At 42.8% G+C, this 15,225-nt stretch overlaps 1 protein-coding gene and 1 long non-coding RNA gene across 30 annotated transcripts in view; one reads left to right on the forward strand and one right to left on the reverse strand.

Annotated features, from left to right (window-relative positions):
* Positions 1-2,310: 2,310 nt before the first annotated feature.
* On the reverse strand, positions 2,311-7,305 carry LOC135966594 (uncharacterized). Of its 2 annotated transcripts, none has more exons than XR_012421354.1 (2): positions 7,090-7,305; positions 2,311-2,444 (listed from the first exon to the last, which is right to left on the reverse strand). It is a non-coding gene; the product is annotated as an uncharacterized lncRNA (long non-coding RNA). The 2 variants fall into 2 exon arrangements; XR_010580021.2 differs by lacking the exon at positions 7,090-7,305 and adding an exon at positions 5,588-5,712.
* Positions 5,415-15,225, forward strand: part of SPATS2L (spermatogenesis associated serine rich 2 like) — a 171,167-nt gene continuing 161,356 nt past the window's right edge. For 6 of the 28 annotated variants that reach the window (XM_015433157.3, XM_074009646.1, XM_005573859.4 and 3 more), the window contains exon 1: positions 5,909-5,956. Coding sequence is in view for 4 of the 28 variants with exons in the window: in XM_065525843.1 (XP_065381915.1) it covers positions 6,853-7,155 (303 nt within the window). In the remaining 24 variants the exon portion in view is untranslated. Of the gene's footprint in view, positions 5,785-5,908; positions 5,957-6,056; positions 6,278-6,628; positions 7,257-8,266; positions 8,469-15,225 lie in introns of those variants that run through there. The other 22 variants (XM_065525847.1, XM_065525849.1, XM_074009656.1 and 19 more) reach the window with 11 other exon arrangements.

Genomic DNA, 15,225 nt, shown 5'->3' on the forward strand with positions numbered 1-15,225 from the left:
AAAACAAACAAACAAAAACTCCCTCTATTAGGTGCATGTTCATTTCAGGCAACTCTTCTGAGGAGAGAAGGTTTGAACACAAAAAATGCCTGAAACAATGAAAAGATAACCTAATATTTAGCTCCTGTATAGACTGAACAAGTTCAGCCAAAGTGCATTGTTTGGGTTTCTTCTTTCCAACATGTTTTACCCTCAGGCCAGCAAGGTTGTACTTTCTCTTCTCACCCCAAGTCTTCATCTTTTCTGGAAAATTTCCAAGCAGAGCCCTGGTCTCAGGTCATAACAACTTGATCTGCTGCACCAGAACACCAAGGGAGTGAGTCACCCCATTGGATTTGCCCCAGCAGGTCTTCAACAAGTCTTTGTTTCTCTGCCCATCCATCCTTCCCCTCAACTGCTTGGCGTTGGCCAGTGTCCACGATGGGTTTTTCTTTTAGTTTCTGTTGCCTTCCATCTTTTTACTTTAAAAAAAATTATAATGATAAAAATGTGCACAAAGTTAAAAGGGCAAGTTTCACCCCTTTCACCATCACCCTAACGGTCTAAGGATTACCAGGGTCAACAGTGTGAGTATCCTTCAAGAGACAAGAATTTCCATCCTCCCCACCCTGCCCCCTTGCTGTTTAGAGCTCATACTGTACACAGTGTTCTGACTTGCTCTTATCACTCAAAAATATATCATGGACACTCTTCCATGTCAACACATACATAGCTCCCTCATTTTTAAACAGCTATTTGTTTTTCTACAGTGTAGATGTGCCCAAATAGAGAAATAGATGAACCATTCCTCTATTTATAACAGTGGAATGTGGTCCAAATTCTTTTGGCCCTTACAAATAATATTACAATTGCCATATCTGTAAATATATTTTTGCACACTTAATATTTCTGTAGATGAAATCACTTGTAGTGGAAAAGTGTGGTTAAAGGATACAAGCATTTTTAATATCTATAGGTGCTGCAAATTACTTTCCAAAAATGTTTATTAATTCATGCTCCAGTCAGCTAAGTATGAAAGTTCCTATTTCTTATAGACACAAACACCTGATAGTAAACTATATTTTTGCCAATCTGACAAATCATAGATGCTATCTTGTTTTTATTTATGCTATGATCATTGATGAGGTTGGGTATGTTTTCAGATGCTTATTAGCACATAGTCCTTCTTTTGAGAATTGTCTATTTTCTTTGTCCATCTTCTTATTTTGCTGCTTCTCTTTTTTCATATTGCTTTCAAGAAGCTGTCTGTATTACCCATATTAACCCTTTCCTGTTGTGTATACATGTTGCATATATTTTCTCCCCTTAGGTAACATTTTTTATGGTACGCTTCATTTGATAGAAATGTTAAAATTTTTTGTAGTCTTATCTGTTTAATTTTTTTCTGTTACAGTTTCTGAAATTTTTTCACGATATTTCTAATTAGTAATTATAAAGATAACCAATATTGTAAAAGTCTCCTATATTTTCTTTTAGTCTTTTACAGTTTTTAATGTTTAGATTATTAATCCTTCTGGAGTTTTTCTGGAATATGAGCTAAGACAGTGTATTAGTCATGCTTCATTCAACAGAAGGATTTTTTTTTCTCAGATAACAATTTTGGGTGTTCAGATAACAACCGTGGGTGTTCAACAAGCAGACACAGGTATATTAAATGTTTATATTAAACGTTTTAATATCAGGTATTTGTGAGTGTCTATAAGAAATAGTGACAGGGTGACTCACAGACCCAGGCTCCTTCCATCCTAGCTCTACCCTCCTCTTGATAAGGTGTCAGCAAATTACAACCCACAGGTCACATGCAGTCCACTGCCTGTTTTTGTAAATAAAGTATTATTGGAACATAGTCATGCCTATTTGTTTACATAGTGCCTACGGCTGCTTTCCATAAAACAGCAGAGTTGAGCAATTGTGATAGAGACTATATGATCCACAAAGGCTAAAGTATTTACTATTTGGCCCTTTACAGAAAAAGTTTGCTGACTTCTGCTTTGAAGTCTCAGGGTCCTTAGTTTCCACATGGCAGATGGGAAAGAGACATCATGTGGGAGGCTTGCCATGGAGGAGGCCTGAAAGGGGAATACAACACTTTCACCTACACTCCACTGGCCAGAATTCAGTCCCTGGCTTCACCTAACAATTTGGGAAGCTAGGAAATGTGAATTTATTGTGCGCTGAAGAGGAAAGGGAATAATTAGCCATATTCTGCAAGGTGTACCCTGCAATTATCCGTTTCTTTCTTCCTTCCTATTTTTAATCAGAATAGGCTAGATTGCACTGCAGAAACAAACAACCATCAAATATCAGTTGCTTAGAACAACAGAGGTTTATTTCTTGATCATACTACATGTCCACTAATGCTCAGCAGGGATGGCATTGCTCATTGTTGTCATTCACTCCAGTCTGATGAAGCAGTCACCACCATGTACCTTGATGTTGCAGCACTAGGAAGAAAAGAGAATGGGGTGACTGATGTCCCAACTCTTAACTTCTGACCCAAAGTGATACTCATCACTTCCAGCCACCTTTCATTGGCTGAAGCAACTCGCAGGGCTACACTATAGTCAGGTGGGGAAATGTAATCTCATCATGTGCTTCGAAGGCAGCAGAGCTGGAATATTTGTGAGCAGCCCTACTGGATTGCACACTAACAAACACAGAACACATATTTCATCCCCTCCTTAGGGGAGATAACCCAGATTCCATTCAGTCACTGCACACAAAGTCCAAGATCCTAGATGGTAGGTGCCCTCCCCAATAAGTCTGAATATTGCCTAGTGATCTGGAGCCTAGCAATTAAAATTCCTCTCTGTCCCCACTACTTATTCAGATATCAAAATCCTAATAGAGTCACAATTGATCATAGCCTAAAACAGGTTTCCAGGATCTGAGCTATATCCACGAATGTGAGCCCTGCTCTGAACGATCATGCCTAGAGAATCAGGAGCCTGGTACAATCTAGGGGTGGCAAGCCGGGAATATGGCATTTTGCAGAAATCAATACTGCAAGAAAAGAGCCAGCTTTATTGAAGAATATGGCATTGTTTCTCCAGGCTTACAATTAAGCACTCCGAATAAAGAGTGTAAGTGACAATGTGGAGGAAAGCAGTATGCACAGATTAAAAATACCTATATGGAAATGCTAAAAAATATAAACGAACATCCTTTGTTCACCCCTCAGAAAACATCTGCTCTTATGGTTCTTGTTTTGTTCGCTTAAGAAAAGATCTTCACGTTTCTATTTAGTTTAGAAAATAGTAAAATGCGATCCAATCTCTGGATTGTAATCACAGAGAATCATTTTGAACAATACAGTCAAACTAGCATTACACAGATCAAGATGTTAAACAATGTAATTTTTCAAATAAACTTTCACCATCTGGTGAAAACACCAACATATATCTTATTCATATTTTATTTCTTCAGACTTTTATATCTCCATTTATGCCTAACTCAAAAAAAATAATGCTTTGTTAGTTATATGATGTGCAAGAAGCTTTTAGATGTTTCAATAAGCATATTAAATCCTCTCTAACAGAAGTTATTTCCAGAAGAAATTAATTTGAACAGCAAAAGGTTCAAGTTTCATTTGAAATACACTGTCTGTAAAACTCTTAAAACTCAGATTTTTTTTTTTTTTTTTTTTTTTTTTTTTTTTTGGCTGGGCCCCTTAGCTAACTCTTGAAAGATATAATTGTTTTCTTCGAAGTTATTCTATACTTGTCTTTTCATGGGCTAGGCCTCCACTCCCAGTAGAGAATTAGAGAATTACTTTTAGCCTAGTCTGTGGTACAGTGGTTACTCCTAGCCGCCTAGTCTCTGTTTGTTTTTTCATTGATTCACTGCTTTAACATCTTTGCTCTCAACACATACAGCATTTATTCTTATAGCTCCTACCTACAGTACTTAGTAAGAAGCAGCCTTCGATTATCAAGGCCGTATATGGTCTTCTTAAAACCCTTTCTTCCCTCTGGTCATATTCAGTTCTTGAAAGCATTTTCTTCTGTCAGACTTCACTAAGCAAGTTAGATTTGGAGTCATGGGAAGATTATGAAGTGGTGTAAGAAAAGAATGAAGACTTGAGTTCAATGTTATTTCCAAAGCCCTTCCTAGGAAAAGTGTCATTTATTATTAATTTTGGAATTCTCATTATGGAGGAAACCTCTCAAAAACATAAATAAATTATTTAGCCAGAGGACCTAAGAAGTGCATCAAATTTCAAGTCAAATGGTTACAAGTTACTTATTACACCTAAATTTAATAAGCAATAGGATGTTTGCTCTTTATGTGTGGTATGGCTTCCAGAAGCAAGCTTTCCTCTCTGTAGCACAGGCGGGGTTCAACGGTCTAGGTTCAAATTCTTCCTTTACCACTTACTAGCTAAAAACTTAGGCAACTTATTTCACCTGTCTGTGCCTCAGTTTCTTTCTTTCTTTTCTTTAAAGGCTCTGGCTCTGTTGCCCACACCACAGCGCAGGGGTGTGATCCTGGCTCAGTGCAACCTCAGCCTCCTGAGTAGCTGGGACTACAGGCGTGCACCACCATGCCCGGCCAATTATTATTATTTGTTTGTTTGTTTTGGTAGAGATGGGGTTTCACTATGGTCCCAGGCTGGTCTTGAACTCCATGGCTCAAGAGATTCGCCCAGCTCGGCCTTCGAAAGTGCTGGGATTACAGGTGTGAGCCACTGGGCCCAGCCCTCAGTTTCTTTATCTGTAAAACAGGACAAAAATAACCCGATGGGGTTCTTTGAAGGATTAAATGAGCTAGTACTTATAAAGCACTTGCTAATGTTTGTTAAATAAATTATATAATCCACAAACCAATCGAAGGTGACAATAAGGTAGCAAGAACCACCACTCCAAGTCACACAAGAAAAGTTCCTTTCCTTTTAGCTCCTCTCTTTATTTCAGCAGTGCATTGTCAACAGGGCCACATTATGTTAGCAGATTTGAACTTTATCCGAAAGGTGTTTGTATTTTATTTCAAATTATGAATTCCTGAACATCGGATAATGTACAATTCTGCAGTGCACTCAGAGGCCCATTAGAGTGTGGAGCTCGAGAGGCATAATCGACTCTGGTCTGATATTTGTAAGGAGCTTGACAGCCAAGGAGCCGCTCAGAAACATTTATTGGTATTGCCAAAAAAAAAAAAAAAAAAAAAAAAAAAAAAAAAAGGAAGCTAAGAAGTCACCCTTCTAAACAAACAAACAAACAAACTGAATTGGAGAGCTGCCTGCATTTCACTCTACTGCCTCTGGAAAACGAGTGTTATCTAAAGTGCTTCCATCATGAATAATGATTGAGAAACTGCTTTTACTCTCCCAACTACTGTACTCCCAGGCAGAAACCCAAGGCTGAAGCCCACGGTGCCCATGTGTAACTTGGTTATTACACACACGTTTGGAGCCCAGTGTGCAGACCCGCAGCGCAGAGGAGGAAGCGGAACACCCCGGGTTGGCCGGGTTTCCAAGGGCCGACCCGAGCCCCAGCACTTTTTCCGTGCCTGATTTTTCAGGTCATTTTCGAATGGGCTATCTTTGTTTACATTTTGAGCTTGGATCCTCTCCAGAAAGCATTACTACCTTCTAAATGGTGAAACATCTCGTATTTGCAGACAGTGCTGGGGGAGCAAAGTTCATTTTCTCGGGTAGGAGATGATTCTCCTGCAACACGTGCGGATTGTCACAAAATCTTTCAATAACGGGGAGTTTCGGTGAAGTGGAGATTTGGGGAAAGGCGAGGAGGTCGTTCTGGAGCACGCAAGCAAAGTGCGGAAGCTGTACGGGGATTCTTCTAGAAAGTGGGGTGGGAAAGGAGCTAGGGAGGGCGTGTGGAGGGACGGGATCTGTGTCAGAACGTGCGTGTGAGCGGATACAAAACCCGAGAGAGGCGTGAGCAGCGCTGTGTGTGCGAGCGGGAGCGAGGGGCGCCGGCTAGGGTGTGTGCGCCTGGTGAGTGACACCGAGGGGAGGGCGGGCGGGCTGCCGGGCGGGGGCAGCCTGCAAGGGGCGGGAGTGTCCCTGCGTGGGGCGGCCGAGCCGGAGTTGTGTCAGTGAAGGAATCCAGTCCGGGGGCCGAGCTGGCTGCGCCCTCCGCTGCGAGCGCCGGCAGCGCGGGGCGAGCTCCGGACGGCGCGCGGCCCAGGCAGCGGCTCCCGCTCGGCCCGCCCTCCGAGCCGCAGGGGCCGCCACCGCCGCGGCGCCTCCCCTGGCGACCGCGCCCCGGGGCCCCGGCCCCGGCCCGGGACGGAGCGGCCGGCGCTCGGCACAGAGGTAAGCCTGGGACCCCCGGCCGCCGTCGCCCGGGACCCCCTCCACGCCGGGCCGGCTGGTGATGCACGGCGCGGGCGGACGCGGCGGGGCCTGCGCGGCCGGGACGGAGACTCGGCCGGGCCGAGCGTTCTGCAGCCCGGGCCGCCCAGCCTCCGCCGCCTCCCGGGGCGCTGGGTGTGGCCCGCGCTCGGCGCCGACGCGGGCTGGTGGCGCGGACCGGACGCGAAGGTCGCCGTCCTTCCTTTCTCCGGCCGGCGCGGGCGAGCGGGAGGAGGCGCCGGCTGGGACGCACAGTGGCGCTCCCCGGGCGAGCGTGTGGCCGCCGCGCTCCGACGTGGACCCGCCCGCCCCGGATCTGAATCGCCCGCGGCCGCGGTCCCTCGCCTGCCCTCCTCCCGCTCGGGCGCCCCCGTCCCCTCCCAAGCCGGAGGGAGACCCACCGCCCCCCAAGACGCTCTCTGGCCCGGAGCCGCAAAGCCCACGTCAGCTGGGACCACCCAGCCCTCGGATCCCAGCCGGGTGCGGGGGCCGCGGCCCCAGGGAACCCCGCGCCCCTGGCACCCAGCGGGAGCTGGATGCGTCGGCGTCCGCGCTGCGCGGGGGCGGGCGGGGGTGGCGAGAGCAGACGACGAGCTCCCTGGCCGCGGGATGAAGCGGTCGCGCCGCCGCATCTGGGCGGGGGGACCCCGGAGTCCGCGGGCAGCCGACCGGAGCGGGAGATGGGGGTGTCGTGGGAGGCGTTCCCGCTGGACTCCGGCGCACTCGGAATATCACGCTGCCGCACACGCGGGGCTGAAGGGCCGAGTCTTCACCTGCGCGGGGATGCGGCGGAAGCGTCGAGTCTTTGCGAGTGGAGGTTTCGCGTTCCCGCGGGGTTGGTGTGTTTGTGAACTTCACGAGCTTCTCATCCCCCCTCAATCCTGGTTTTAGCAGATGTCAGGGTTTTGGAGACCTGACACTTGCGTGAAAGATTCTTTCTGTACGTTTTCTTTTGACTGTATTACAGGGTTTGTAGCTTGAGAACTAGTGAAAACCCTTGAACTTCAAACACAGTCTCTTTGCTTATTTTTTAAAATTTGAATATTAAAATATGTACCAGTCCCTCACAAGCCGACAGACTTTAAGACAAACAACTCTGAAATTTTAGAACCTGTTTAGAGAAAGTTGTTTTATATCAGTACTTGAAAGAGTAAGGTCGTGTAACGTTTTTAACATCGTTTTAGTTTGTCTTAAAGGAAGGATTCATCACCACTTTGATTGGTACTGTTTTCCAGAGTTTAAGCAGATGTATGTAATATGGCAGGGAAAAGGACAGGAAGTCAGAAATCTCTTCATTCTGAATAAAGAAAAAATACTTCAAGTAATATAACCAATTATTTTGAAAGATACCCTGAAAATAGAGTAGCCGTCTGGATAAAGTATTTGATAGGCCTTATGAAATTGTGTTGCTTAACCAGAAAGCAATGTGTTGTTAGGGCAGTTTTATCTAGTAACTGTCGTGTTTAAAAATATCTGTGTATGATATTCTTTGTTGAATTTTAACTGGGGAAAAATCAACTTTGGGAATGGTTTTCTATTTGGACAAGGCAAATACTGCCGTTTCTAATTAGAGTTTTGGAATAAGCTCAAGCTGTGTTAAAACCTATTGTATGGAGCAGCAGAACAGAAAACGTGTCAAATTCTGTATCTGTGTGGCAGAAAACATGTCAAATTCTGTATCTGTGTGGCTTTAAATACACACACACAGACACACAAACTAGAGACTAGCCCCAAAAGATAATTTGCATAAAAATACAATCACTTGAATGCAGAGAATAGCTAAAGACGTTAGTAAAAACTGAACATCTGGGAAAAGACTGTATTAATTGGCAATTTTCTTTCTTTAATCCCTGAAAATATTAAATGATTTTCTAAGAATCAACTTAGTTTAATGTGCTCATTTAGACAGGCAAAATGATCAAGACTCCTTTTGTATTCATTTTGTTTTAGGGAGCCCCCTAATGAAAGTCTTCAGTAAATAGTTTCTCCGCATGCACTGATTTTCACGAGGCCGTTGTGGAGAGAGGTATCTGTGGGCTTGTGAAGCTGCTCTGCCACACCAGTAAGGATCAGGGAAAGAAAATACTTAGGCCACACCGTTGCAGTCTTTGATTGCATGCCAATCTGAAGCATTTTATGGACCCGTTAAATGGTAAGCTTTTACATCAGAAGTTAAGGTTTAGAAATATCTCACTTTGGGTCCTAATTTTTGTCAGCTTCTCAGTCTGCTGAATTGTGCCATCATTCACAGTGAATATTTGTGAATGGTTGTGTGTTGAAAGAGCATAGGTGGTCTTCATTCTATTACTTTATACCGTTTTAATCAGCGTTTTGTGAGGTGAGCCAGGACAAGAACTTCTGGTTACAGTTTGGATAGGATGGAAAAAGTTGAGGTTGCTCTTCATAAGATCTAAGCTGCTACCACCTGTCCCACTGTATGACAAGAGTGGAGTGTGTTTTATGTGCACTTGACAGGTGCTGCTTCGTCACTGCTTCATAGTACTTCTTTCCTAGCCATCTTCTGTAGCACTTTTACTGTCATTTGACTGTGATAATTAGTCATATGTTTGTTATAATTTCTGTGCACAGAAGAGTAGATTTTACAAGCATGACAGGACATGAGAGTAGATGTCTCATATGGACAGATTTAAGTGATCGGGTCTGTTTATTGATCTCTGAATGGTTGTGCAACATTCAGCTAATCTATTTCATCACTGTTTTGCCTTAAAGTGTAATCACACAATTAAAATAAGATTTTCATGTTACAAACAGTTAAAAACCCAGTAAACATAATTATAGAAGAAAAACAAACCTTTCTTTTTTCTTCCCTTTTTTGAAGTAGTCTTGCTATGAAGGTGTTATTTCTTTGACACATCAAAATGGCTAATTTGGAGTTGTGATGCTTGTTATGTAAATAGGCCATATGTTGAATTTCTGCAGAAGCTTATTCCTTCAGTGTTGTGGTAATGGGTAGGATCCCCTAAGTAGCATAGCTGAGAAAAATAGTTTTATGAAGATATATTTCTCTCTACGACTTATATAATTTTTTATTATTTTTGTTTAATAGCTAGTGTTTTTATTTTCTAATACAAAATTTTTAAATGTGATGTTATCCTTCCTTACAGCATACAAATCTTTGTCTCTAGTACTGATCCAAACTCCATTCCTATTTATCTGCTTGCTTAATTAATAGACTTTTTATGGTGGATGTCCTGCTGTCAAGCTAAAGACTACACGCTTGATAACAAACTTTTTGTATTCTCTCTAAACTTGTTCCTTTTATGATGAAAAGACTTTCCCTTCTTGATCTGTTTAGCATTCTCTTCATCACCCAGACTGGAGATGTAGGAACCATTGCTGACTTCTCTCTCTTACTGCCTCTGTGAAACTGTGTGTCAGGTCCTGTTAACTCTTCCTTTTTGATGGTTTCTCTGAGCCACCCCTGGACAGCATTGTTAGGGGACATCTCATTCCCAGGAGATGCATGCTGTACAAGCCAAGCCCATGAGCTTTTCATTCTTCACTCTCCCGGATCAGATAGGAGGCCGTCAGCCATCACTGTTTCTAGGATGATTATAGTCTACACCTTGGTCTCTCTGTAATTGAGTTTTCCGCATTCTACGCACTTCCACCATATCAACCTTCCTAAAACTCTTCCCTCCGAACTCTTCTCCAAGGATTGTTTCATGGGAACAATACTTTAGCATTGTTCAGTATTGCACCATAGTGCAAATACTTTCCATGACCTCCCCCATTGCTCATCCTCTCAACTTGGTTTCAGTGTACCTCACAGTCTTGCCCCAAATTAACTTACCAAATTATTTTCTACTTCTTTCCAACATGAACCTTCTGTTTCTACTAGTTGGATCTCACTGCCCTTCTAAGATGACATGCTCATTTTCATGTGTCCTTTTTTTGTTCATGCCCTGCCTTTTAGAATGTCTCTTTTCTTTTTTACTCTGACCTAACCACATTCTTCAAGTCAGCCTGCCCTGGTCATGTTACTCTCATTGGTTCTTTCTGCCCTTTTGTTTGCATAGTTCCTCTAGACCATCGGATCCTTTTTTACGCTGTTTCATGCTTCATTCTTGCTTTCTCAACTAGATAGCAAGTTCCTTCAGGGCATTGATAGGCCTTTTATTCTGTCTACAGGCCCTGGCCATAGGAAGCACTTGATAAATACACCCATAAAATGAATAAATGTAAGAGTGATTTTTTTAAAATCATGGGCTTTGATATTGACTCTGTACTGTTCACCATTGGGTCCTCAGAGCCTAACTCACAGCCTGACACATAGTCATGACCTCAGTAAATATTTGTTAACTTAGAAATTCATGTTGACATTGGATAAAAGGGACAGGCATTTGAAGGAGGCGTCTGTCAAGGGTTTTTTTCCCCATTTTTCTTCAGTGGTACTAATCAGCTTCTCCATTCATCAGCTGTGAGAATTCTGAGGACTCGGCATTTCCCAGAGTTGGGATAATGATGGAGTCTGGCAGTTGTGAGTTGGAATTAAGAAGCCTGTAGTTATTTTAAGGTGGAGTGATGGGCCCCAGTACTGAGCAAAAAAAGCATTCAGGCTTTATGCCAGTATTTTATACGTCAAACAATTAGGCTAAAGTTATCAGTTATATAAAAGTTCAGCTAATTGGCTCTAAAATTTCAGACTGTATTTATTGCAGGCTGCTCAAGTTTTTCATTTAAAAGCATCCTTGTAGATTAAAAAAAAATACATCTGGGCACCCATCTGAGGGTGAAAGGTGATGTAGGGAAGAGTCTACCACATCCCATTGTATTCAGGACCAAATTTAATTCTTTAGTAAGAATTTTGTACAAGTCACTGTTTCTGCTGGGAAGGAGTATATAGCCTAGAAGGAAAAATAACAGACGTATCCCAGAAACAAAGGTCTAACAGAGCACAGAAGGGAAAAAAATCTTCTTCTGTTGGAGAGTGGAGGGGGTCTTCTTAGAATGACAGTTGTTTGAGGTGATTACTGAAAAGATCTGGATAAGATTTCAGTGTTACTGGGAATATAAGGGTGAGGGAAGGGTGATGTGAGTGAATTCCAGGGCCAATTTGTTGGCTTTACATCAGCGCTCTTATAGTACTCCTGCTTCTGACTTGAACGCAGCTAGGAGTCTTCTGAGCATTGGTGGGCTGCAGTGTTCAATAATGGAACCTAAAGGATATATAGATACCTGCAGTAATTACGTGTGGTGCCAAGTGCTGAACTGACTATGACACAAAGCGAAAAATAAATCTTGGAAGCAATATAACCAGTGTGTTCCTGGATAGCATCCAGCTCACTTAGAATGCTCAAAAAGGCCTCCTGCATTATGGAAATGCCACTGAAGGTTGACACTTTCACAGTAATGTAAATAATGAGAGGTCCACCCTGGATTGTGTTCCCAAGCAGCCAGCCATCTGTGGGACACTGTGCAGTGCACCTAGCCGAGCTGAGTAAAGGTGTAAACACAGTGTTATGTAGAACCCCCATTCTGATTTTGTGGAACTACTCCCATGGTCTGTAAAGCTAGGGCCAGTGGGAATGTTTGAGGAATACAGATTTTGGGTCAATATATGGGAAGTTGCACCATTATAGATTGTGCCATTTCAGGAGGTGATAGGCCCCCATCACTAAACATGTATAAGCATAGCCTATACCAGGCAATATCTTATTTGATTATATGCATTCTCTCCTTTATTCTCAAAACAGTGCTATGAAGTACATGCTCCTATTACTCCAGTTTTACTGAAGAGCAAAACTGAAGCCTAGAAAGGTTGAGTAGCTAGTAATTTGTAGATCAGGTATAAAGCCCAGGCAGTTTGCAGGCAGAAACTGCATATGCACTGAGATGAAGAAAGGATGCAAACATTAGGTGGCCTTATGGATTTTCAAGGTTCCTTCCTAACACTAGGATTGATTCTTTAATTCACCTTAGGGATCAAGATGCTAGCTATTGCAAAGTACTAATTCAATATCAGCACCCAGTTCCTAGAGATTCAGAACAAAGTGAATACAGTCATCATCATCATAGTTATCACTTATTGATCATCTTATCATATTATTTAAACCTCAAAGGAATCTTGGAAGGTAAGGATTATACATCCTTATTGGAAAGGGAAACTGAAGCTCAGGGAAGTTACATAACTTGATTGAGTCTGCAGAGTTGATAAGTGGCAGATGAATCTGGTGTCTGAAACCCAGGCCCTGCTTTTTGTGATACCACCCTGTGAGGTAACACATGGTGACACTGAAAATATTTACCTATCAGTCTGCACAGAAACCAACAAGTCAGAGAGGTACTAGCTGTCAACAACCCCTGTGGCTCTGCAGGTGATGAGTATCACCTGAGGTGATGTTTAGGAGTAGTTTGAAGGTGTGTGAAAGGCTGTGTAATCTACCAAGACCACAGGTCTGGAGCTCTAGTGACTTCTTCCCATGCTCAGCATTTATTTGATTTTATACATGATAAGTAGTACTATTAAAGAAAGAGAAAGCCTTCACGGATAACTATATTACATTTATGTTTCTAATTAAGGAAAAATGGTTTTGCAGTGGTGATCTGTGTACCTTATAAATGGCAGGCTCTCTTCCCACTCCTTTTCTTCCTCTCCCTTATTCCAGTCTGAGACTAATCTCTCTTGCTTCCTCGGGGATCTTGCTTCATTATCTTTTCTTCAGGGTCTCAATTATCCTTTTCTTTCAGCCTACAAACGTACGTAAGTCTTGTTCTTTATAAAAACAGAAATGATGAATGCCTTTGGTCGCTTCTTTTTAGGTTTGGGTATGTTTCCTTATTCCTGGTCTTAGCAGGCAGCTCCTTCAAGTTCAGGTCCTCGTACACATCCTGCACCTCGCCACCTTCCTTTCATCTTCAACCCCCTACACTCCTGTCCTCTCCTAATGACCACCTCTGTCTAGATAATGGACCACCATTATCTAAAATGTTGATAGTCACAACATTCTTAAAATGTTGCCCACCTGTTTTCTGAGTTATCCGTTTCTCCTAATTTTCTTTCTTGTCCAGCTGCTGTGTATTTGGACTTCTCTTTACTGTCCTCCCTTCCTCTCAAACAGTAGCATCCCCTACAGTTGAGCCCTCAGCCCTCTGCTCACTCTCCACATTTGCCCCATGGCAGCACATCTTCTGTTTTCTTCTACTGCCACCTATATGCTATTGATTCCATTGGAAATCTGCATCTCCAGCCTTGAAATCTTATCTGACATGTGTTCCAAGTATCTTTAACACAACAAGTTCAAAACATCACTTCCCCAACTTCAATCCAGCATACTCCTTCTGTGTTTTCTATCTCAATGAATGAAACCTGCTTCACCAAGTTTAAAACCTAGGACAACTTCTTTGCCTTCTTCAACCCCTACATTTTATATAAGACTGTCTTTTCAGACTCTCTTGAATCTGCCCTTTTCTCCATGTATCATAACCTTCATTACTGCCGTGGTTCGGGCCCTCATCCCTTCTCTTGAGGATTATTGCAGCAGCCTCACAACTGGTCTCTCTGGCTTCTGCCTGGCCTGTCTCCAGTTTGTTCCTCACACTGCTGCCTTTCTGAAAGGCAAATCTGATTACGACACTCCACTGCTTAAAATCCTTCAGAAGAGTTTCTGCATCTTCAGGTTAAAATCTAAGCTCCCTGGTATGGCACGAAAGCTTCTTTGTGATCTGGGCCTTCCCTTCAGGTGTGTGTCAGTCTCCTCTAATGATCCTGGTCCCTACTGTCTGCCCCTGCCCATAGCATCTCTACTAAAGGAAAGAAATGATAGGAGGGATGGGAACAGAGGCGAGATGATAGACCTGCTGTTCAGTACTGTAGCCACTAGCTACATGTGGCTGTTGGGCGCTGGAAATACAGCTAGTCCAAGTTGAGATGTGTGTAAGTGTGAAATACACCATGATTTGAGACAATATAAAAAATGTAAAATTTCTCCTTTAACAAATTGTAATATTGACTACATGTTGAAACAGCAATAGTTTTGATATAGTGGGTTAAACAAAATATATTACTAAAATTAATTTCACATATTTTTATTTTTTAAAATGTGATTACTTAGTGGATGTTAACATGTGACATAAAGAAAAAATAATAAAATAAAATGTGATTACTAGAAAATTAAACCACCTGTGTGCTCACATTATAGTTCTATTGGACAGCATTGTTAGGGAACATCTCATTCCCAGGAGATGCATCCTGTACGAGCCAAGCCCATGAGCTTTTTGAATGATTAAGTCAGTCCTATTGGCATAGAGAAGTAGCAGTTGCTCATTTTTTTCTATCCAGAGGTATGAAATGTTTGGATAAGATTCAGAATTGGAGAGACAGATTCTGAACACTACAGCCAGGAGTTATATGTACAATGGGTATAGTGTGGAAAGCACTATTAAAGCACATCTGTCTCAGCAGGCCCACCCAGCCATCATCAGGAGTGGGAGGCAGGAATTCTCGTGGTGTGGTAGAAGAAGGATTTGAGGTAGACAGGAGGAACAAGGGAAGGGAAAGTGGAGTCACATTCCCTGGAAGCCTCCTACTTGTGAGAAACCAGCTGAAACCTTGAGAGCCAGGTCTCTGAGATTCCCCATCCTGCCATTGATTCTTCCTAGTGGGCTAAGTCCCAACTTCCCTACTCTCTGGCTGTAGGATCCTGAACAAGTTAATGAATCAGTGAATCTGGAGTCTGAAAAATATGCACACTATACAGTCATTGTGCGTCAAACAAAATGATGTGCCCCAAGCTGATAAGGGCTGTACAGAAATCTGTTATGCCTTAAGACACTGAGGGCAGTAATCTGTGGATGAGTTGGTTTGAAGAGCTTTGAGGGAAGGGCATATGGGCTGTCAGAAAGACCTGGAAGATAGCACGTGTTGCCTTAAGAGATATGCAGAGCTT

This window comes from Macaca fascicularis, chromosome 12 (assembly GCF_037993035.2).
Source record: "Macaca fascicularis isolate 582-1 chromosome 12, T2T-MFA8v1.1".
NCBI classification, from domain to species: domain Eukaryota; kingdom Metazoa; phylum Chordata; class Mammalia; order Primates; family Cercopithecidae; genus Macaca; species Macaca fascicularis.